The 22,973-nt window shown below is 40.0% G+C and overlaps 2 protein-coding genes across 4 annotated transcripts; both read right to left on the bottom strand.

The window, feature by feature from the left end:
- Positions 1–328: 328 nt before the first annotated feature.
- Positions 329–12,535, bottom strand: incenp (inner centromere protein). Of its 2 annotated transcripts, XM_085412369.1 has the most exons (20): positions 12,378–12,535; positions 9,752–9,897; positions 9,551–9,661; positions 8,832–9,460; positions 8,696–8,744; positions 7,845–7,948; positions 7,710–7,746; positions 7,454–7,541; positions 7,222–7,362; positions 6,889–6,906; positions 5,897–6,006; positions 5,700–5,820; positions 5,494–5,601; positions 5,249–5,388; positions 4,393–4,513; positions 3,401–3,499; positions 3,138–3,173; positions 2,856–2,918; positions 2,612–2,768; positions 329–728 (listed from the first exon to the last, which is right to left on the bottom strand). In XM_085412369.1, exons 2-20 carry the CDS (start codon positions 9,886–9,888, stop codon positions 556–558), a joined length of 2,442 nt encoding a protein of 813 aa, XP_085268495.1. In that variant the 5' UTR covers positions 9,889–9,897; positions 12,378–12,535; the 3' UTR covers positions 329–555. The 2 variants fall into 2 exon arrangements, with proteins under 2 accessions (XP_085268495.1, XP_085268496.1); XM_085412370.1 differs by lacking the exon at positions 6,889–6,906.
- A 1,881-nt stretch (positions 12,536–14,416) lies between these two features.
- On the bottom strand, positions 14,417–20,979 carry pgghg (protein-glucosylgalactosylhydroxylysine glucosidase). Of its 2 annotated transcripts, XM_085412367.1 has the most exons (14): positions 20,729–20,978; positions 20,020–20,325; positions 19,728–19,938; positions 19,223–19,658; positions 19,019–19,138; positions 16,851–16,982; positions 16,670–16,781; positions 16,476–16,548; positions 16,244–16,380; positions 16,032–16,165; positions 15,605–15,700; positions 15,429–15,526; positions 15,109–15,332; positions 14,417–14,738 (listed from the first exon to the last, which is right to left on the bottom strand). In XM_085412367.1, exons 2-14 carry the CDS (start codon positions 20,261–20,263, stop codon positions 14,662–14,664), a joined length of 2,094 nt encoding a protein of 697 aa, XP_085268493.1. In that variant the 5' UTR covers positions 20,264–20,325; positions 20,729–20,978; the 3' UTR covers positions 14,417–14,661. The 2 variants fall into 2 exon arrangements, with proteins under 2 accessions (XP_085268493.1, XP_085268494.1); XM_085412368.1 differs by lacking the exon at positions 14,417–14,738 and having other exon boundaries at positions 15,124–15,332; positions 15,478–15,526; positions 20,729–20,979.
- Between the last annotated feature and the right edge of the window lie 1,994 nt (positions 20,980–22,973).

The raw sequence follows: 22,973 nt of genomic DNA, 5'->3' as shown, positions 1-22,973 counted from the left end.
TAAGTCAAGCTAAACCTTACTTTAGTGAAATAAACGCACCAAATTTAAAATTTTCCCCAGCCGTGGTGCCAAAACTATTAAGTAGCTATTCTGGAACACACAGCAGACTTCTTAGCAGAGGATTTCCCTGAGCTTTAAGCTTTACAACCAGCTTTCAACACAGTGCTGCATTTTGAACTAAAAGTCATGACAACTGCTGAGTGACAAAATCCTTTTACAGCACATACCTCTAATAGAGAAAGTTTGACATACCAGATTGAAGAAAACAACCATAAATATTATAAAAGAGATTCTGCTTTACTGTCCAGCAAAAAATCAACCATCACCGTTGTTATTCAGTTAACCTGCTTTTAATTTACAAGCCAAAACAAAACAATTACATCTCTAAAAGCTAAACAAACCACAGATACAAAAACCTACTGAGACAAAGATGTGAAACACAAACATACATTTAAAAAGAATATTCAGAAAAACAAAACAAATGACTTTATTTGAAACAGATTTTCAGAATTTTAACTATACAGCAGTTTATACATCTGTATGAGTGTACAGATGTTACTTTCCAGCTGGAGGCGAGTGCCACACTGCAGAGCTGGTACGTTTAAAATATCTGGGCTTGCTCTTGTAAAAGATGTTTTCTAGTCGTGGTGACTCGATTGCTCCAAAGAAAGAGTCCAAATCAGGAGGGTTGAAGTATTGCTTCATTATTATCTGCTGCAGATTGGGACCTGGAAGAGAGAGAGAGAACACAAACAGGTCTGTTTAGGGGCTTTAAATAGCATGCAATATCCACAAACACATGTGGGTTTAGCTCAGTTTGGTAGGGGTGTAAAATTGTGACGTAGAGACCAGAACTGTGATACAAATGTCTGAAATATCTTATCATGGTTCAAGTTTCCTGTAGTGTCATACCTAGGATTCTTCATCCCAAGTTAAAGTGTGCTAATATCAAGGGAGCCATTACATTTCAAGTTCAGTCAGGAAATGAAGTTATATTTGTGATCAAGTAATCAGTTGTCCAACAGATCTCAGCAGATTTCTGCCTCTCCCTATTGAAGAGACTTCTTCCTCTCCACTGGTGCCAACAAATACGTTTGATTTTTTTTGTTTTGTTTTTGTGGTTAGTATTTATTCATCTGTGCTCTGCCCAACTGGGAATGAAATGCTTGGACCAGCTGGCTGTTCAGGGTGCAGAACACATGAAAACGTGGACGTTACAGAGTGCCCTCTGGTGGCCAAACTATACAATCTTAACCACTGTAAATGTTCACATTGCACATGTGCAGGTATGGCCAAAATCTCATATCCCAATAACAATATACAGGGCTGTAGACTAACTTTTTGCCATGGGCGTAACTTTAAAAAGTTAGGCGTACCGGCACACAGCCGACAGCGCTGTAAACAACGGTAGACTGGTGGGTAATAAGCGAATGAATAATACAGAAAACAGATTGGAGACGGGAAACTGAAAGTACAGAGAGAGAGCGAGAGAGAAGCAAAATTCATGACGACATTGATCAAATGTGAAGCACAGTTTGCTGCTTCTTTTGCAGCTCAGAATCAGCGCAAACACAGAGCGGACCCGACGCAGAATCGCCGAGCTCCGACAGCGTGTCCGTCTGCGGGCCGTCGGCTGAGAAAGCCGAGAAAGACAAAGCTGATTCTGATGCGTCGGGTCTGTGTTACGTCTTTGTGTGGAATCCGTGTACCTGCTCTCATTTGCTGTTTGGTTGTTGTTGAAATTGTTTTGCCAGGGAAAAAAAACTCAGTTATATTTAAAAGTCGATTCAGGATTTAATGAATCGATATCGCTTTATTCAAGCTACTCACCTCTCTCTTCCACCTGCACTTTCAACTGGACCACAGCCAATCAGAGAGGTCCCGCCCCTTACTATCTCTGATTGGTTTAGTCCACGATAGGGGCATAATGTGTGTCTGTTGCTGACCACAGGGAAGGTTGCAGAATTTTATTATTTTTTTGCTACCCGAACAGTTGGTCGCACAGGTGCAACCAAATACTTTTTTTACTTTTTTTTTTTTTTAAGTCGCACCACTGAAAAATTTGGTCGCATTTGCGACCAAATTGGTCGCACTCTAGAGCCCTGATATACATCACAAAATAGTGGCTTTCTAAATTCTGTGAATCTCGGGCACCTCAACTTGTCTCAGATTTTCAAAGCAGGGTCTTAAAAAAAAAAAACCATCATGGTGCTGGGCCATTTCATTTCACCAGCAATTCCCTAAATTTAGGCTCAGAGTTTCAGCCTAAATTTAGGGGGGAAAGAAAGAAAACCCCAAACGCCAGACATGGTGGAGAGAAAAAAAAAAAAAAAAAAAAAAAAAAAAAAAAAATTCTCAGTCTTCCTGAGGCAAACAAATTCAGGCTTGGTGACCCAGATAGAGGAGAGTTAGAGTTAGAGTTAGTTCATGGAGGTTACAATATTTCTTTGACTGGAGCTGTGTAGTAGCAGTAGTAGGACTCCATGGTGAATTTTGAGCTTAGTATGAATCCACCGTAACAATTTGAGACAATCAATTATAACTGAGCTGGATTAACATGTAACACATAAGCACTTCAGGTATACTGAAGAGTTAAGAGATCATTAAATACCTTCTGCCCAGGATGGAATAGGCTTCCTTGGTGCAGACTCGTCATCAGTAGAGTCATCACTGTTTTGGTCCATCCCATAGTCTTCTGAATTTTTGGACAAAATCAAAGGTTTATCTCCACCCTTTGGCGTGATGGCATATGACTGTGGCGAGGAGTGCTGCAGAAAGAGGAGGGAAAAAAATAATTTAGTCTTTGTTTAGAATAAATATACGTGTGTTAAAAATACATAAAAACAATCACATACCTCAATATCAACAGTCACGTTGAGATCACCACCTTTTCCTACAGGTGTGCTCATTACTGAGCGCTGAACAGTTCAAGAAAATTGGGAAATTACACGTTAATTTACACCCTTTGAAACATTTATTATAAATGTTTGCTACTGAGAAACTAAATTAAATGCTAATCTATTACCTTTGTCATGGACACACACGTAATCATTTTCACATGCTTAAGGCTTCAGATGAAGAGACATGGTATAATGAATATAATCTAATGTAAAAAGTATAATATCTATTGTTATTACCTCAATATCCACAGTCACATTTAGGTTAGCAGCAGTCTGTATTGCATGGGGAGAGGGAGAAGGAAATTTAATAAGGTTTAGGAAAAAAACAAAAACAAAAAAAAACACCCTTAAAAGCGGTTTCATTTGAAATATTTTTGTTGACTATATGATCTCAAATAACAGAACGCATAGAAACACAGGAAATGTTTCTGTAGTTTGGGTTTGCTCCCCAGTTTGTACCTATGTTAAGATGTCTCGATGAACTGAAGGTTTTGCTGTACCTGTGTTTTAGCAGCCTCTTGAGCAGCAGCGTCCCTCTGCTTAGCAGCTTCCAGCTCTTTAGCAGCTTTCTCTTTTGCTGCCAGCCTTTGCTGCTCCTCCTAGTGGAAGAAAAACCAGACAGCTGAGCAGCTGCAGTCACAAACAGCTGCTGACAGACGTCCTCATACATTAAGTTAATGAGATTACCACGTGTTGAGTTTTTATGAGAAGAGAAAACTTTCCGAGTCATTTCCTGAAAGAGTCCTGCTAATTAACATCTGCTGAAGTGGATCCCCATCAAACACCGTGAACGAGAAGCTCTAGCATAGACAGTGGAGAACCTGCTGCAGTCTTTACATACCTCACTGACCATGACATCAAATGCAAGAAAGCCACAGACTTGCATGTTTCTGCCACACTGATTATGTGTGTGCACTTTCACCGTTCAGTACTTTAGGACTAAACATTGAAGTAAATCTGATTTCCTTTGCTCTGCTAAATTGAAAGTACCTGAAGTAATTTTCTCTGCCACATACAAAAATGAGCTGAAATACTGAAGCCACTGACAAGTGAACTGTGATGCTGCATCACATTTCTTTGCTGGGAAAGCACCCAGCAATAACACATATTGGTACATACACCACAGAGAAAAAACAAACACCACCACAGGTTCACATTAGGACCAATACCTTATAGTTTGGGCCAATTAAAATGGTGCTTGTAATATGCATCATCAGGGATTGTAACATCTAGTCCTTTTATTTAATAATGCTGCTAATATTAATAATAATAATAATAACAATAATAATAACAACAACAACGCACAGACTCACATCTTTAATTTCAGGGTATTCACACCCATGTTTCCTAATCATCTGAATCAAGTTCTATTTTTTGTTTTTAAATATCAAGCCCAAACATGGGGAATTCCACTCACTTTTTATTTCTCTTATTAGGAGTAACTATTGCGAGTGCTCAAACATCAAGTTTTGTTTAAAATTCCGTTTCTTACCAGTTTTCTTTTTTCCTCGAGTGCCTTCCTTTTCTCCTCGAGTTCTCTCATCTCTTTCTCTCTCGCTGCTCTCTCAACTTCACGCTGCAGAGCAAGAGCTTTTTCTTTCTCCACTCGCTGTCTGCAAGCACAAACATCACATCAACTTTAAAAACAAAATCCAAAAACAAAACCTGGAGTGAAATCACATCCTTTTCTTACAGGCTTTAACAATCTTTTTTGTTTGTCATTTCAGGTAATTAACACTTTAGGTATGTTAGGTATGGTGTTTTGTATATACACTACTCCTCCACATCACTGATCACAGTTTCCTGTTAACTGTTTCCATCTGTGAGGGACAGAGAGTAATAAAGGACAATTTATGGATGTTTGGAAAGTGAGAAATTTATTAATCATTTGAAATTCACATTGTTTAAGTCCTACTTTGCAGAGCAAAAAGTTTCCAGTGCAGCAGGATGATATCAGAGCCACCACAGCTCTTAGCACTAAAGTTAACAATAGCCTTTTAAGCTAAACATCTGGAGTTATATTTGTAACGGTGACTGTTAATGTTAACAACTGTGGATATATTTTATCTGATAAGCCCAAGTAACAGGTGTCCTTAAATTGGCAGCGGGGTCATTTATAATATGGAGCAGACTGGTTGTATAGCCAAACAAGAGAAAAGACCCCGGTCCTTTCTTTTTTTTGGGGATACATTTTCAGTTTAAGAGGAAAAAACCGTTACAGTTAGTGGATTCTTAGAAAAGCCAATCAAAACCTAACAGTACTAATATATGCTCTTGTTTAATCAGGACCACATATTATTCTTCTGCATTCCTGTATACTGTGAGAAGTATTGAAATCATCATATGACCTTTCCGCAGCAGCTTGCCGTTCCCTCTCCAGCTCCCTTTCCCTCTCACGTTCTTGCTCCCTCTTCAGCTCGAGAGCTTTACGAGCCTCTTCCTCAGCTTTCTTCTTGGCCAGCAACTCTTGCTGTCGCTTTTCTTCCTCCTGATTTAACAAACAAACAAACATGCATGCAGTATAAGAAAATATAGTGCCTTTAACCCTCTGCACAAGAGCTGTAGTGCCAATACTCCACAAAAAGCAAATAACCTGCTGAATCTTCTTCTTTCTGGCCTCCTCTTCCATTTTCCTCTTCTGTTCTAGCTCCTCTTGACGCTTCAGGGCCGCTTTCTTCTTGGCCTTCTCCTCCGCCACGCGCTGCATGAATGTGTAGAATGGGAAAGACAGAGCAAATGTGAGTTGGTTTCTTTTAAAGCGGAATATACAGATTCAGGCCCAACAGAGCTGTTGCATACCTTATCATTTTTCTCATCAAGCTGAGCCATTTTTTGCTCAATCTTCTTCTTCTTCTCTTCCTCCCTCTGCTCCTCTTTTACTTTGGCCTCAACGACTCTTCTTAACCTCTCATCCCTCTTCCTAGAAGACGATGTTAGAAGTTAATTAAAAGAAATTTAAGTTGTGCCTTTGATTCTGAAATATGTGCATGGTTAACCTTTTAAGTTCCTCCTGTTTCCTCTTCTTATCCTCTTCCATTTTCCTCATCCTTTCCTCCTCTTGCTCCTGCTTCTTTTTAAGTGCTTCAAGTTTGTTACGCTCTTTTGTCTGAGAATATAGAACAAAGAGGTTACAAATTAAGTAGATTTTCAAATAAAAACCTCATCCTGTCACAAAGAAATATGATCAAGATGCTGTAAGGTGAAAAGGTGGCAAACAATCATAAAATTTTAAAAAAAAAAAAAAAAAAAAAAAAAAAGGGGGGGGGGGGGGGGGGGGGGGGGGGGAGAGAAGGCCCCCTACAAAAATAAAGCAAAAATCCATCCAAAATGCCAGTTTCATGGTCTCTAAAAGGTTCAGTTAAATCAAATGTGCAGATTAAAATAAGGAAACTATGCATTAAGAAGGCCATGAGGGAAAAACCACCAAGTGCACAAACACAGCACTGTACAAATCCCAAAAGTAACTGTGCGATATACTTCCCCAGTTTTATCTTAATCCACAAACAGGTCAATCACATTCAAAAGAAAATAAATAAAAAGCTTAGGTTACGATGGATTTCTACTTTATGATGAAATAATGTCTCAAAGACAACACTGAGATTACCAAAGCTATTTAAAGTGATTTGATTTCTGTTAGCTTACAACATGACAAACAAAGACCATTAGTGACCCGTGAGATCAGGCTGATGAAATGTTTACAGAGCAGCCCCTTCCACACACGGCCGCTGTGAAACAAATGCATTTGATAAGCTTCAGGTTGTTTACATGCAGGTCGATCTCATGCCCATAGAAAGTGCAGCGCAGAGTCCACCTCTACATTTAGTACTTGACTTTTTATTTAAAACACCCAAATGTCATGCCAGTGGGAAAGAGGCTTGGATGGGGAAAGTGCTAAATGAGTACAAGTTTAATCAAGTCACACAACGGGAATATTAAACACCAGCAATGCCCAAAAACAAAGTGCTTCGATGTTTGACATTACACTTACCACTATGCTAGTGTTGAACTGAGGAGAGGAGAAAGCACATCCAAATAAGGTCCGCATAATTCATACCAGACCACAAATATGACCCACAACATTTATGAAGTGTGTTTTTTTGTTTTTATTTGTCCCCCCACATTTTAAGCTCCCATAAGTTTCTCAAATACATACAAGATTTAGGTTTATGGGATGCTCACTGATGAAAGGACCTTTTCACATTAGTCAGATTAAAAGTGACTGAATGCAACTTTAAATTCACTGCAACACTGACTATACCGAGCATGTGGAGAGAAGCTGGTACATATTAAATAATGCTACCTTGCAGCGTGTGAAGCCTACCTTAGGATCAATCCTCAGAGGAGTGTTGTGTTTGATGAAGGACTTGATCACTGCGGTCCGGCCGACTGAATTCGGAGTCATCATCAGCATCTGATTCTTTTGGACGGTGTGCAGAAAAGACTTCATGTGGGGTTTGATTGCCTGTTCATCCAGAGCAAACAGAAAGTGTCAAACCTTAAGAAATCCACTTAAAACATGAAAATGTCCATCAACCATATTAAGAGCTTCTTACACTTTGACTTTTCTTGGGAGGAGAGCACCTCTTTGTCGGACTTTCATCTATAGTATCAGGTGCTTTACGCTTAGTGCTGCGACTTGACCTTTAAAAAAAAAAAAAAATCAATTAATTAATTAATAAAAAACAAACAAAAACAAACAAACAAAAAAAAACCCCACACAACACAGGTAGAAATAAATAAATAAAAACACAATTCATTTAGTTTTTCCTGTAAATGTGCTCTTTATCACAGCAGTCATATAGCACCCACCTCCGAACTGGCAGCAAATTCAGCTTCTCAGTGACAACTGAAAGAAAACAATGTTTTCAGTGCAAACAAGTCTCAAATGAAATGACATTTAGACTTAAAAAAAATATATATTGTATTTGTTAATAGTTTCCATACTTGCTCGGTTAGGAGTCATCTCACTGATAAACAACGATGGGGGTGCCAGTTTGGGTGAGTTTGCAGCCACGGAACGAGTGATGCGCACGAGACATGTTGTTGCTCTGTACACAACCACAGTGGATTTTTAAAAACGAATAAGATGTGATTGAAGTGCAGACTTTCAGCTTTAATGCAGGGGGTTTAACAAAGATTTTACTTTAACTGCTTGGGAATTACAGCTTTTTAGTTTTCACTTTTAGTTTTGCAGCATTAGGCTGAGTCTGAGCACAGCCCTGTACATGTCACAGTTCATCCTGCTACTTCATCAATAAACACATCAAAAAATGACCTGGTTCCACTGGCAGACATTAGGCCCATGAGATAACACTACCTCCACCATGTCTGACAGATAATATGGTATGCTTCAGTTTGGTTTCCCTCTTTCTCCATACTTTCTACTTCTCATCATTCTGGTACAAGTTTATCTTGTTTCCACTTGTACAAAGAATTTCTTTCCAGACCTGAGCCAGCTCATTTAGATGATTTCTGGCAAAGTCTAATGTGGGCTTCCTGTTCTTGAGCATAATTTGTAGTTTGCATCTTGTACCAACTTTGTGCATTTACATTCATGAAGGCATCTGTTGATCACAGAACGTGACAATGAGATGTCTACCACCCTCAGCTGCATGAGCCCTAAAGTTAAATCCAACATCACTCCTAGGTTTCGTGCTTATTGGCTTTGGGTAAAGATTTAGTTTAAGGATCAGTAGATTCAAGAAGACCATTCAGAACTTTTTTTTTTTTTTAAAGCTCTGTTACAAAACCATATCATTACGATTCCCATATCCTTTTTTTAAAATAACACTCACACTTCCTGGTTTTCCCTCTCCATTTCCTCCTCCTCCACGCAAGAGTCATCTACAATAATAAAAAGTCAAACATTTCAAACAGCCCTTTAATAATTGGGAAATTAAGTAATTATAAGCAAACTAGTCCTTTTCTTACCACTAACTTTGGTGCTACATGTGGAGTTACCCGCACGAGTAGCTTTCCTCTTAAGCATGGAGCGGCGCGAGGCACGGCGGACAGATTCCTGAGTCATACTGTGCCGCAGGCCAGCCAGAGAGTGACGTAGCTTCAGGGAGCACTGCACAGAGCTTCGCCTTGAGGTTTGAGCAGATTCAGCTATTGCAATCTTAGCAGCTGTACGAGGAGAGGGCTCAGGCTCTTTTGCAAGCTCAGCAGACAAGCGGTCTGCATGAGAGATGCTGACAACGGCTTCAGGTAAGGGAATCTTAAGAGACTCAGGAGGTGTGGCGTTGCCAACTGTGTCATTTGGTTTGACTTTAGCATCATTCACCTCCTTATTTTCAACCACCACCTCCTCCTCCTCCTCCTCCAGCATCTGCGTTTTGTTTTGCACTTCTTCAGCTTTATCGCTGTCATGAGGTGACTGGCTCTCATCATCTACCACCTCAGGCTTTGTCTGTTTGTTTCTGCGAGTGGTGCGTTTGGACTGTCCAGTGCTGCTGGTGTCAGAGGTGGAGACCTCAGAAATGGGATCCTCTTTAGCAGTGAATTGCAGTGATTTAACAGAAGAGCCACGAAGGTTACTGCGCCTTCCCTTTGAGTATCTAAGCAGGAAAGGATAACGTAAGAGTTACAAAAAAGGTACAGCACGCTTCAGACTGCCTTCACTAAAACCAGGAACTGATAAAACAAACCTTTGCTTTCCTTGATTTTCTTCTTGGTGACCCAAAGACACACGCTTCCTGCGACTGTTTTTCTTCTGTGACGGCGTTTTTGGCATCAACTCTGGTTCAGCATTAAAATCTCTGAAACAAAGAAAAGAAAGCACTCCATTAGAGAAAAATTAAACACATCTATAGAGTAGAGCTACATAGAAGAACATATTTATAGCCTACCTTGAGAACATGCGATTGGCTTCTTGTTGTATCTCCTCAAGCCAAACCATGTGGACATTATCGATTTCATCGACGATGTCTTGTGCTTTGCCACCTAACATCTGCGTGAGGGATAGCACTGATAGTACAGGGTTCATGGTGACGACCTGAGGCACAAAAAGCCGACAGTTCTGAGATCACAAGAATAGTTAAGACCCAATTTACAGGGGTATAAAAAAAAAAAAAAAAAAAAAAAAAAAAAAAAAAGACTCATTTTTATCTTTTTTAGTGCCAAAATCAGCAGGGCTCTCCTAAAAATATGTCTTTTCTTTAAGTGAGGTTAAATTGATATGGGGGAAAAATGTAATGTACTGAAGCTTCAGTACATTATTATCAAAGAGAGGAAAATGCAATTTTTCCAAATCATGCTTATGTACAGTCACCTCCCAAACACCAGTTTTGAACTGGGGGGGAAATTGAAAACCTTTAGTTTTTGCTATGATCTTGCTTTCTTTTTCCCTTGCAGTGGAGCCCCTTCTCCCCTCTCCAAGATTATGGATCAGCTGTTAAGAGTCACCTTAGTTTCAAGCAGCCCCACACGGAGCATCAGCTACAGTTTAGCTGAGAAAATAATTACTAATCTTAAAATTTTACCCATACCCTTTAAAGCATTAAATCACCTTATTCAAGGACTTATGAAGCCCTAATGCAGCTGGGGAATCTACTTAGTTCATTGAATGGGGCACCATCAGCGTTTGAAATGTCCTTTTCAAAATAGCTTATTAAAAATGTTTCATATGCAGCAATGTTTGGTTTTTTTAAATCCTTCTCATTGTCTCAATATTTTTTGCATTTCTTTTCTTTGTTCTTGTTTGTAGTGTTTTTGTTTTGATTTTTTTAAATCAGTTTTAGGACGACATATTTAATTCCTTTATATGACACACCAATAAATAAAATGCACCAATATTATAATAAATGTCAATCGGTGAAAAATGGCTGGTCTGAGTATTTCAATAAACTGCAGATCTACTGAGATCTCCTAACATAGAAAGAAGAACAGAATAGCCTGAAAAAGAGAAATTATCTAGTGAGTGGCAGGTCTCTAGGTGACAATGCCTTGTTGATGCCAGAGGTTAGAAGAGGCTAGCCAGACTAGTTCAAGGTGATGGGAAGGCAAAGGTAACTCAAATAAACACTCATTACAATTACGACATGGGGAAAAAAAAAAAATACAAAAACAAACCAAAAAAAAGAAAAAAAAAAAGAAAAAAAAAATTTCTCAATGCCCAACTCATTCAGTGTTAAAGCAGATGCCGTACAACATCAGAAGACTACAGGGGGCCATTCCTGTCAGTTACAAAGAGGAAACAGAGGTGACACTTTCCACTGGATCACCACAAGTGGACAAAAGAAGACTGGAAAACCATTGCCTGATCAGATAAGTCAACAATTTCTGCTGCAACATTTGGATGATACAGTCAGAATCTTGTGAAAACAACTTGGAAGCACAAATCCATTGATGGTTCAGGCTGGTGAGGATATGGGGGATATTTTCTCGCCACACTTCACCCCGTTACCAGTTGCTTACAATTTCCATGCTTTTAAGGTCACAGTGTACTCCTCTTCTGACAGTGGTCACAAAGCTAAATTCATCTTAAACTTGTTTCTTGCACATGACAGTGAGTTCACTGCACTCAAACGGCCAAACAAGCAACAGATCTCAAACCTGTAGAGCATCTTAGTGATGTTGCTGAAGAGGAAATTCACATCATGGATCTGCAGCACCTGTGTTATGCTTTGAAGTCAGTGTGGACCAAGCTCTCTCAGCAATGTTTACAGCATCTTGTTGAATCTATGCTATAAAAAAAATTAAGGCAGCTCTGGGGGCAAACGTGGGTCCATCCCAGTACTAGCAAGATGTACCTAACAAAGTGGCCACTGAATGTAAGTATTACACGGGTAATATCCGAACCAAATGTGCTTAAAAAGAAACCCCGGAGTTCCTTTAAAAGGATTAACGCACTAACCATTTTTTCATCTCAATAACCAATATCTATCTATCTATCTATCGTTCCTGTTAAAAAACTGTTTTATAGAATAAAACGTTTTACAATAAGACTTTAACCTTTGGACAGCTGTGCAAAGAATACAAGTAATATTAGACTAACTAATGTGTGGGATTTCCTGATAACGTATACTAAACTTGAACAGTGCAGTTTTCCACTTCCGCGACTACACTATATGACAATTAAGGTCGGTGGGTATTTAACAGTGTTGTCGACCAAGAGATTTGTTTTTAATATCTTATTGCAAACCTGGCATGTTGAGATACCATAAAAATAGCATCATTACATGAGCTAAATATTCCAAAAGCACTGAATAATGTATTGAAGTGAACAAAATTAACAACGTTTTCAAATGAACAAGCTAGGTTAGCTAACACAAGACACTTAAGACAGTGCACGCATATTATTTTAAATACTACTGTAAGACTGTTGCAACAGTAATTTTAAGACACATCCGCATAATATAACACATCTTTATCGCGTTTTACTGATAGCTGCTCTGCCGTGTCCTAAAAGTACCACGTTTGCCAGCTAACGTTGATGACCTTAGCTAACATTGTCTATAATGTCAAAATATTTACCTTTGATGTTCACTTTTCTGACGGCTCGTTCTTTTAAAAAGCTACATCAATTGTATACTTGCGTAAAAGACAAATTTGCTAAAACGAGGAGCTTCCCACTTTAATGAATACTCAAGAAGACAACAGCGACCCTACAAACTGTCCCGCTGAAACCGTTTATAACTTGTTCAAACCTCTCCAGCCAATCATGAAGCGCTGTCCCCGGGAGGCGTTCGATTTGTGGATTGGAATATTTGGATGGGCGGAGCTCACCCCGGTCAGAATAGCTGGGGATGAGGCGGAGTGCCGAAATTCGTGACACGAGAACTCAAATCGTGCGAACCCGAGCAGACGTTCAAGGCGGAGTTACTGCGCTGCCCAGATTTAAATGGACCAATCGGAGATCTGTCGTGGTCCGCCCCTCCAGCACTCAAACATGCAGGAATGACAGTGCAATATAACCAAAGTGGACCAGTTTAGAAAAATGTATTTTATTCTTTGTTTCGTTCTTTTTTCTTTTTATTATTTAAAATCACGCTTGGAAACTGTGGGTTTAGAGTTCGGCTGGCTCTTATTAGTAAACATCTGGATGGAAAGTGTGGATGTGCTCATTATCAGAAAAACCTAAGACTCTAGATGGTGTTGGATTATATAATAGTTTACCACAGGGGATTTGACGATTAAAGGGTAGAGGGTCGCAAGCACACACAACACAAGCACTCTAGTGTGCCTAAATCAAGAAGACGACACAATTGTATTTCAAGTAAACAGTGATGACCTTCCTCTGGATTTTTTCCCCCCTGCAGACTGAAATAGTTTTCTCCTGTCAGGAAGCAAAGCTACAGGATGCTTGAAGTCATGAATCTTACAAAGGTCGTGGTAGTTTGTAAGTCAAAGTAAACAGAAATGCATTGTGTATATACTCTTGTGCCCTCATCCTTCCAGTCATAAATAAAAGTCTATAATGCATTTTAATTATTGTAAGTTGTTTAGTGTTTTGCTTTTTTGCATGGCATATCTAACTACAACTCTAATCATCTAACAGTCACCATTAAAAAGTGTGGATGTGCTTAGTGTCAGGCAAATTAACATAGTTCACTAAAACTTACTCCCTAAATTAGTCTTTTCTTAATGTAGTCAAAGGAGATGGTGCAAGTATTCATTATCCCCAAGTAGAGAGACACTAGGGAGTGTCACAATATTTTACACGGTGATAATGTATCAATACAAAGACACCAAATATCTACATCTCTTCAAATAAATTAAAATACTCTTCAAACACTGCAGAAAGGAGGGCCCTTTTCACGCACCACATCTCCTGAGGAACCTTGGAAGAGCAAATTTACATTAAATCAGTTAAACAAAACAACATCCTACACTTTATACACTTAGTTTGACCAGTCTATCTCCTAATTCAAGGTATTGGCTTGGTCACATGAGTGAAAATTAAACACCAACCTCCTTAAACCTATAAAAGAAATTGATGGCTGGTGATTTGTTTAATTTGATCACATTATGCATTCCTGCAAACAACTGCAGTCTGAGTTGGACTGACTGCAATCACTGTCAGACAGATTGCTGAAGGTCTGCAAATAATTGCTGTCTAATTTATAAATGCAGACAGATGGCGAACATGTTGCCATCAGTCTCCAGATGTCTGAGTCTTGATTAACAAACAAACTCGAGGGGACTCGACTCAACTGGCTGCCAGCGGCTTGTATTCTGATAATACTCCAGTTGGTAAATCACAGTAAATGTTACTGCAATACTCTGCATATGACAAAATGTTTAAAATTGCTATAGTATCATATCATGAGTTAAATCAAGTGATAATATTGTTACAATGCGGTGCCTGGTGAGTCCCATCTTGATCAAGGACAATTAGCATACATAAAATATAAAAAATATACAAAGATTAAACTCAAATGTCAAAGCTGCTCTGAACTAAAGTGAAAGGAAGAGATTCAAAACTAAAACAAAAACACTAAATAAAAATACGTAATTATAATAACTCTGATAATCATATTTCCTTTGACATCACAAACTTCAATAACTCAGTAATTTAGACTCAAAGTTTCTCTGTATTTCTTTAATTAACTTTAAAAGTCCACAAATATTACACAAATCCATCAGTGTAGTACTGTATTTGTTGCCCTGCTCAGATCCGTAGCTGCTGGGGGACTTAAATTAATACTGCCCTTCTTTATTCCATACATTTAGTAAATCAAGCAAAATATAATAAAAACAAATAATATGCTTTCAACTGTCAGCATGTGAAATGTTTCGGAGGATCGGTGCTCAGGTTTCAGAAAGGCCAGCAGGAAGCAGCTGAAATCAGTTTGCAAACGTATCCGGGCTCTCGAGGGAAAGTTACCGGCTGCCCTGAAAATATAGACGTATACAAGTTTGGATCAGGTTCAGGTATGCACACCGGTTTCAAATCTTTTTCTGGCAGGCTATGCTTTTGAGTTCATGCCCCACACATTATTTTTTGACATCACTTCCAGCCTAGATAAGGTAAGCTGGAGAAGATCACAGTCTTGAAGTTTTTTCCCTGATTATGAGATTCATATGTTTTTCACTTCTATCAATATTGTGTCCCCATATAAACAGTTAAATGATAATTTCTTTTTGCTATACTGTGAGAAGTGTTTGTCTCTTATTAACATAGAAACTATCAAATTATCTTCATGAATAAAACTTTCTCTGAAGAACTGCATGTTCAAACTGCATGTTTGAACTTGTGCTTTACCTGGTGTGAGGGGGATTTTAGTTCCTGATGCCTTCAGGACAACTTGTAAATTACAGGGCTTAGTATTGCCTGGACTGCCTTCCTGTTCCCTCAGTATGATACAGACTTCTTCCTTCCTCAGCAGCCAGTCCATCTGGCTGCCCAGGTAGTTCACACCACGGACACAAAGCTCGCAGACGTCGTTGGGAAGCAGTGACGAGAATGCCAGGCAGTCCTTCTGAACTCTAGGATATAAAACAAGTATGTGAAGCTTTGTATCACTGTGAACACACTGTGGACTGAACACACCGAAGTGTTTATTTCCTGGATTAAGAACTAACCTAAAACCGGTGTAGCCAAACAGCACAGCTTGCAGAAATCCTCCCATACCTGTGAGAAAGTTGACTGCACCGGAGCCATCGGATGATTCACTCCATACCTGCGAGGAAAGGTAATCAATCTTTCACCCAGTAAATGTCAGGTGTGTGTTTATGTGGATGTGTGAGCCAAAGGGTACCTGGAACGGGCCCTGGATGTTGTTGAAGCACTTTTCAAGTAAAAGCTGAGCTTTCTCAGCCTCCCCGAGCTCCAGCCAGCCGATTGCAAACATCCCCTGAAAAAGGAAAGTAAAAAGTTTTTGATTCAAATATGAACACAAAAGTCAGTCACTGCACCACAGTGAGAAGTAAGACTTCTTATTAAGTACATTAAGTACTGATTTGGATCCTCTTTTGTCTTAATAACTACTTTAACCTCCTAAGACCCAAACTCTTTCATGGCATGCATTTTTAATTTCTTTCTGCTATTGGGACAAAATATGATGTCCACATATGTGAATGTCAGGTCCAAGGAGGTTAATTCTTGTTGACACAGATTCAACAAACCTCAAATTTAGTTCATTCAGCAGTTTCATGTGACCATAGAGGATGCTGTGTCTTTCATACCCATGTCATGGCTGGACCGTGAGGGTCTGTCACTGGCTCGTATGCTTCAAGGTCATTCCTTCTAACCTCTGGGGACATCGGCAATCCAAGAGGATATCCCAGCATCACTGTGTCCGCCTGCTTCACGGGATGCCCTGTTTGTCACCCAGAGGATATTCTAGCATCAAGTTAAGAATATTTAAGGTTCTTTCTTAACAGAAACAAATATTAACCTTTAATGTAGCTGTCGTACTCAGGGTGGTACTGATGCTCTTCGTCAAAAGGTATCTTAATGTATTCGGCCACTGCTTGCCATTCCTTGGGCGCAGGGTGCTGAAGGAGTTCAGCCAGTTCAACAGCAAACTGAAGACTGAAGACAAATAAGATATTTTCATTATTACTGGTATTGATAAGACATAAGTTATAAGGTGTTATAGTTATAAGTTTAATCTTGAATACAAATACCCAAGCTTGGCCACTGTGTTTGTGTACACAGAGTCATTGACATTGTAGTAATATTCATCGGGTGGCATGACACCTGAATGGAAACAACATGAAGTTAACGTTCAATATAAAATAAACCAAAGTGTGAGTAAGATCCTTTCATTAAAGCGGGTAACTGATGCACTGAATTTATTTGGCGTGACGAGGTTGAGTACCATCTAGGTGATATTTCTGGTCCTCGGGCTTCCAGGTTACCCTTGAAACCCAGTAATCAGCCACACCATAGATGACCTCGCTGCCCAGTCCCTCTCTGAACATGGACAGATCCTAAAGCAAAGAGCTAGATTAACGACGCCAGGTAGGAGGGACAGTGAGTGGGGATGTGAACGAGCATACCTCGGTGAGGTAGAGATAGTGCTGGAAAGCCAATGTGACATCTCCGTTGATGTGAATCTCTTGTTGTCCATAAATGTCCTCTGGACACACCTCTCTCCCTGACACAGCACTCTCCCACGGGAACTTTAGACCCTGTAAAACAGCATATTTCTTTAGAAGACTCAGACTCTGTTTGATTGTTATTATTAAAAAGTAAAGCCGGACCTACAGAGAGTCAAATATATGGCTCTACAATAGCATACAGCAGATACTAACTGTGCACCAATGGTGCAGATGTACAGAAAATATTACAACCACTAGGGTCTGAGGTGTTAATACAGCTTTATTCTCATGCCAAGTTCATCTTTATTCTAGGATTTTCATTATTATATCCCAGTTGTTACTCTTACTCTCAGAATATGTCACACAGTTAAACAAAACAAAAACAAACTGCAAGAAAAAAAGGATTATAAGAGAACATGGATTTTCCACTAAATATGGGCACTGTGAATGCACCAGGACACGCAACAGCTATTACGATCATAATCTCTTTCCAAGTAAGTGATGGAAGGATACCAGGTTTCAACAAAGTCGTCCTGTTTATCTTTTACAGTATATCTGATTTTACAGTTGAATCTGTCGTTTCTGCCTCACTGTTGTACCCACTGCTTGTTTTGTTTTTTTTACAATCTAACACTGAGTTATTTGCCTGAAATTCCTCAGAAACTCTTAATAGTATTAAGATTTGCTCTGGTTCTGAGTAGTTTTGATATTACAGATTATATGTCCAACCTGTAGTATTGCTTATACAGCATCCTTGCAGGTAACTGTGAAAGTATTCAGAAGGTTAATATGTCACATCCTATATTAAAAAAAGCACAACATTTGAAAAAATGTCTTAATGGACTTTATTGTAAATATCTGCACAGGAATATTAATTCCACTGTGTCAGGAATGTGTTTTAAGACCTGTTCTGATAACAAAATCCACCTGCGAGCCTCTAAAACTGAACAACGAACATGTTGGATGTTATTGTTTAGTCCATAACCAAATATTTAGAGAGTTTGGTTGGGTGGAAATTGTGTAAATCTACCAAATGGAATCACCACTGTTGGTGGAAACTAATATTAACACGAATAACTTGACTGTTTAACCAACATTAAACAATGGTTGAACAATAATTGGTTACAGCTAAACCCGGCCAAAACAGAAACTTTTGATTATTGCACCAGACCAGACAGTGCAATACCTGATATTAAACGGCGACTGGGTGACTTAGGTTCCTCACAGAAACATAACCTTAGAAACCTGGGTGTTGTTTTTGATGAAGCTTTTTCTTTGGAGGGACATTTAAATCAGATAGTAAGAACCTGCTTTTTTCACTTGAGGAAGATTACAAAACTTAGATCTATCGTGTCGATAAGTGAACTCGAGATGATAATACATGCTTTTGTCTCTACAAGACTCGACTACCGTAACAGCCTGTTTACTTGTCTAAACAAGAAAGGGCTAGCTCGTCTACAGGTTGTTCAAAACTCTGCAGCGAGGCTACTGACCCCCTCAAACAAGGGAGCTCACATGACCCCTGTGTTACAGTCGCTGCACTGGCTACCAATCAGATTTAGGTTCCATTTTAAACTTCTAGTTTGAACTTTTAGAGCATTACAGGGACAGGCCCCTCCCTATGTTGCTGATTTGATTCGTACACATACCTCTTCTCGTAACATGAGGTTATCAAACCAAAACCTTTTAGTGGTCCCCCACACTCGTTTTAAAACTCGAGGGGACTGATCTTTCCAAGCTGTTGCACCCAGACTGTGGAATGCACTTCCCCAATTTCTACGGTGTTTGGATTTGGTGGAGACCTTCAAAAAGCAGCTAAAGACATTTTTATTTCAAAAAGCTTTTAACTAGACCAGGGTTTTTATGATGTATTTATGACTGTACTGTGTTTTTACCTTGTAAAGCACTTTGTGACACATGTCGATGAAAGGTGTTATATAAATAAACTTTACTTACTTACTTAACTTTATTTAATTTTTTTATTATTGTAACTTTGTTATTTACTTTACTGTGTTCTGATGTACCACCACATCATGAGTGCGTTTGTGTGTTCTGTTTTCAGAGTTGAACAGAAAAAAAAAACAGTAGAAACAAAAAACAAAAACACTCCACCGATCGTCTTATACCTTGTAGCCTTGCTTTTGGGCGTTGTCTTTAGCACCATCTATGGTCCCCACCCTGTACTCCAGCACAGCTCGGGCTAGTTTCGGATAAAAAAGGGCTATCCCGGGATACATCCAGATGTCCTGCCACAGGAAGGAAGAGTCATTGTGTGACACAACATATAACAGAATCAACAACACATGGCCATTGGCTGAATCTAGCCTCACTTGGTCCCAGAAAACATGGCCCCAGTAGTCCTGGCCTTCTCCACCATTAGAGAGCCCTCCTGGACTGACTCCACCAAAAGAGCTGGAGGTGTCATGTATGGACGGGAAAGCGCTGAGGAGGTAGAACATGCAGCCAATCAGGGCCTTGCAGAGGCTCTCAGACCCTGTCACCTCCACTTTGCTCTGCAGCCACAGCTCTTGCCAGGCCTTCTCGTGAGATGGACGCAGACTACCAGTTGCCATCAGATTCAGGCCCTCATCAAAACTGGCCTCAGCCAAGTCTAAACTGCTGGCTGCAACCAGGATGAAACCCCAGCGAGCCTCGCTGTGCTCGGGAGGGAGCATCAGAGTCACGGGCACGGGGGTCCAGATGAGGTGCACAGTAGGACAAGAACCTCCAGGGTACTCAGCTGTGGTTGTCTGTCCCTGGATGTGGCTGAGAGAGGGCTGGATTTAGATTGTGCAACAGTTTTTCCTTTTACTAAAAAAATGTTGTTAGCCTCACCTGCCTCCTCTGTAATCAGGACCGGTCTCAAACCTGATGTCTTTGCTTTGAGGTGTGAATGAGCTGACCAGCTTAACCGTGACAGGCTCCTGTGAGGTCGCCTGACGCTCCAGCAGGATCTCCATCACCATCAGGTTGGGATAGTGTCGGTGAGAGTACAAAGACTGTGTGGCAGTGGCGCTAGCGGAGCTCAGAGTGTGAATAAAAATGCCTGCACAAGAACAGGAGAGAGAAGTATGAGACCAGATCGGCAACAACACCATTGAGAAAACACCTGCACAGGAGAGTCTACCTTTGTGGGTGTCCAGGCTGTAGGTGTGTTGGACAGGTTCCTCTAGCTCCACCTTAACAGCTAGAGGGCAGGGGACATCTGCTCTGTGGCAGCGCCCGCCCTCCCCATTATAAACGCCCCCCATGTGCATGATATTATTGTACACCCTCCAGCCCAGATGGCCATTCGCAAGTGGAGGGAGGAAGCGGAGGTTACTAGGGAGGGTGTCGGTGGTGAAGATGTAAGGGTCCGAATCACAGGACATGATGAGGAGATTACCTTCACTTTAAAGGCTCAAATCAAACCAAGAAGTCAGGAAGTTTTCACCTAAATGATAAAAATGTTTGATTTGGAGTGAAAAACCATTAAGATTAATAATGCAAACATAAGACTGTAGATCTCAAATGCTTTTTTCCTCTGTGGACCTGGACCCTCTATTTTTCACAGGTTCACGTTAGTAAGACCATTTGCAGAGTGTAGACTTTGACACTTATGTGTCACAAGCCATGCCTAAATATAACCATAAGATGTGTCATGCAGACACTGGTTGAAATTTAGCAACGCAAAAACAAAAATACACAAATAAAGATAAAATGTCCCCTTATCAAGTAAAATCATGGTTTCAAAACACATTAAAGTTAAAGCTCTGTCGCTGCTGCCAGCAGCATGCACAAACACGTACAGTAAGTCCTTAAACTCATTACTTTAAGCGGGAATGTTTTATTCTCACGTGAGAAGGAAGAAGCATCTGTTTCCGTAACAAAGAAGAATGCAGGAAAACCAAAGTCCAGGCGAGACCCGGACGAGATCCCAAACCGCTTGTTCTTTAGGGCTCAACTCATGAAACGAAACAAAACAAAACAAACCCAAAACTTTATGTGCTTTTATTTGTTCGAGATTTCATATCTAGTGCACTCGAAAGTTGTTGATGAAGTAGCTCTAACTCGTTTGTAGGAGGAGACCTGTGTCGTGCAGCACAGAAAATCTGGATTTAGTTCAGGTCTCATGTAAAACATGGGCTGGATTAACTGTGGAGTTTAAAGTCAGTTAATTAAATCCAGATGCTCTGTTAAAAACAGCATGCCCTTTCCGTGTTACTGGCGATGTCAGGTGCACTTTTCATGTTGTGCATAAAAGCAAGACATTAATGTAAACTTTATTTAAATGCTGATAGTTTAATGAGACCGGTTATGTCACAGGCTCAAATGGCTGCTATCTTATCCGTACATATATCCAATTAAATCAGCAGCACACTCTTCAGGCCACACAGAAACACTGTTTGTTGTCGGCCTGTTCCCCAGAGGCATCACGTCACTTTCTCCAAATTAAAGCTCCTCATTTTCCCATCGGCTCCACAGTCACACTAAAAGTTTTCTCTTTGCTTTAGCAGTCAGACTTAGATGCATTGTCCTCGTTCGGATTTTCTAAACACAACATTTTCAGTTATATTTATGTTATAATTAACTAATTAATAAAAGCTCCAAAGATAAAGATCACCATCGTATTTTCCGTTATTGCATTTTTAAGCTTTCCAGTGCTGCACCTGTCCTCCTGTGGGCTGTGGGAAAAATAGATAAGGTAGATAAAACGTAGGGCTCTATGAATGCGTGCTTAAAATAGCTTGTAGTCTGAAGTCCTTTGTTTGGGCAGTAAGACTAGAAAAGCGCCAGTCCTCTGTCAGTACCAGCCACATACATTGAACCTCTCAAATAGAGTGTAAGGCTAAATACGAGGTATCCTGTGAAGTTTTTGATCGCTGGCTCTAGGACAACACTTTTATGAGTGTCCCTGTTTCGTTTGTACCGTGTGAGGACACCAGGACATCAGAGCAAGTGGGCAGCTTGAGTCACATCCTGCTGTTACTTTGCTTTTATTCACTAACGCATAAAAAAAAACTTTAGTTTCAGTTTGTGGAATAAATGAGCAGAAATATAACATTAGTTTCTTGGGGTCTAACATCACTCTAATAAAACGCCCTACTCAAGCACAAACACGCATTGAACACCTTTTTTTTTTCCAAGTAAGTATATTTCAAAAGGTGCTATGGACATGAAATTCTTACCAGATGTGGTAGCAACCCATCCAATCTACATACAAAAAGAAATAAAGCCATAGATGTCCATGAAACAAATTATGTGCCAGTTATTTAATGGCAAGCCTATTTGTTGAAATGTCACTGCATCAGTTTTTATCATAAAGCTCAACTTAGATAAATCATAGAAAGAACTCTACAGTGTATTGTTCTGGGCTGGGTGACCTCTTGCAGATATCCCCAGTAGTGTCAACCCAGTGTCCAGACCTGTGAATTTGCCCCTCCCTGCTGCCGTGACTGATTCAGATAAAGAGGTAAACGATGCGTTTTGATTTGGCAAGTCACACAACTTCAGATTTTTGACATCAGCAGTCATTTAACAAACAGAGGAGATGATGCTGGAGCTGTCGGCTCTGATGTTCTTTGGTGAATGCCGATTGATCTGCATAGTGCTGCACAGGTCCCACTGAAGGAGTTTTTCTAATCTAAAAGTCCCTGAATCTGCTCTTCCCATTCCTCCTGGCAGTTGCGGGATTGATGCCCTCAGTTCTGTCCAGGTATCCTCATGTAACGGCCCATCTCAAGATTTCTGCTCCGCACTCTTGAGTATGTGCTGGTGCGTCATTCACGTTCCACAGGAACAGCTTTAACTTCTTATCTGCATCGGGTTTATGAGCCATAAGTTAATCAATAAAGTATTCTGATTCTCTGCGCCACAAGTGTTTAATCTCTGCAGATTTATTCTCTGTGTGCACCTTGGAAAAGATGAAGATGTGCCAGAGGTCTGCTGTGTTTCAACAAGCTCAACTATCTTGGGACTGATAGTCAGGGTGTCGCCACATCTACTGATTCGGTTTGGAGACAGTGTGTGTTTTGCGAGCCCCAAATTTATGTGCTTATAATTGATGACTCAATGGATTCATTGATTTACAGGAGAAAATCT

Source organism: Rhamphochromis longiceps, linkage group LG7 (genome assembly GCF_057381845.1).
Source record: "Rhamphochromis longiceps isolate RC_006_pf linkage group LG7, R_longiceps_female_GT1.1, whole genome shotgun sequence".
Lineage (NCBI taxonomy): Eukaryota > Metazoa > Chordata > Actinopteri > Cichliformes > Cichlidae > Rhamphochromis > Rhamphochromis longiceps.
This window is presented reverse-complemented; position numbering and strand designations above follow the sequence as displayed.

Excerpts from the sequence above, each read along its gene's own strand:
- incenp (XM_085412369.1), bottom strand. The coding sequence starts at position 9,888 with ATGAACCCTGTACTATCAGTGCTATCCCTCACGCAGATGTTAGGTGGC. Across the intron at positions 9,662-9,751 it reads GCCAATCGCATGTTCTCAAG|AGATTTTAATGCTGAACCAG; the intron begins GTAGGCTATAAA and ends TCTTTGTTTCAG. Across the intron at positions 7,949-8,695 it reads GAGAGGGAAAACCAGGAAGT|AGCAACAACATGTCTCGTGC; the intron begins GTGAGTGTTATT and ends GGTTGTGTACAG.
- pgghg (XM_085412367.1), bottom strand. The coding sequence starts at position 20,263 with ATGTCCTGTGATTCGGACCCTTACATCTTCACCACCGACACCCTCCCT. Across the intron at positions 19,139-19,222 it reads GCCATGTTTTCTGGGACCAA|GACATCTGGATGTATCCCGG; the intron begins GTGAGGCTAGAT and ends TTCCTGTGGCAG. Across the intron at positions 15,701-16,031 it reads ACGGTCCAGCCATGACATGG|GGGATGTTTGCAATCGGCTG; the intron begins GTATGAAAGACA and ends TTCCTTTTTCAG.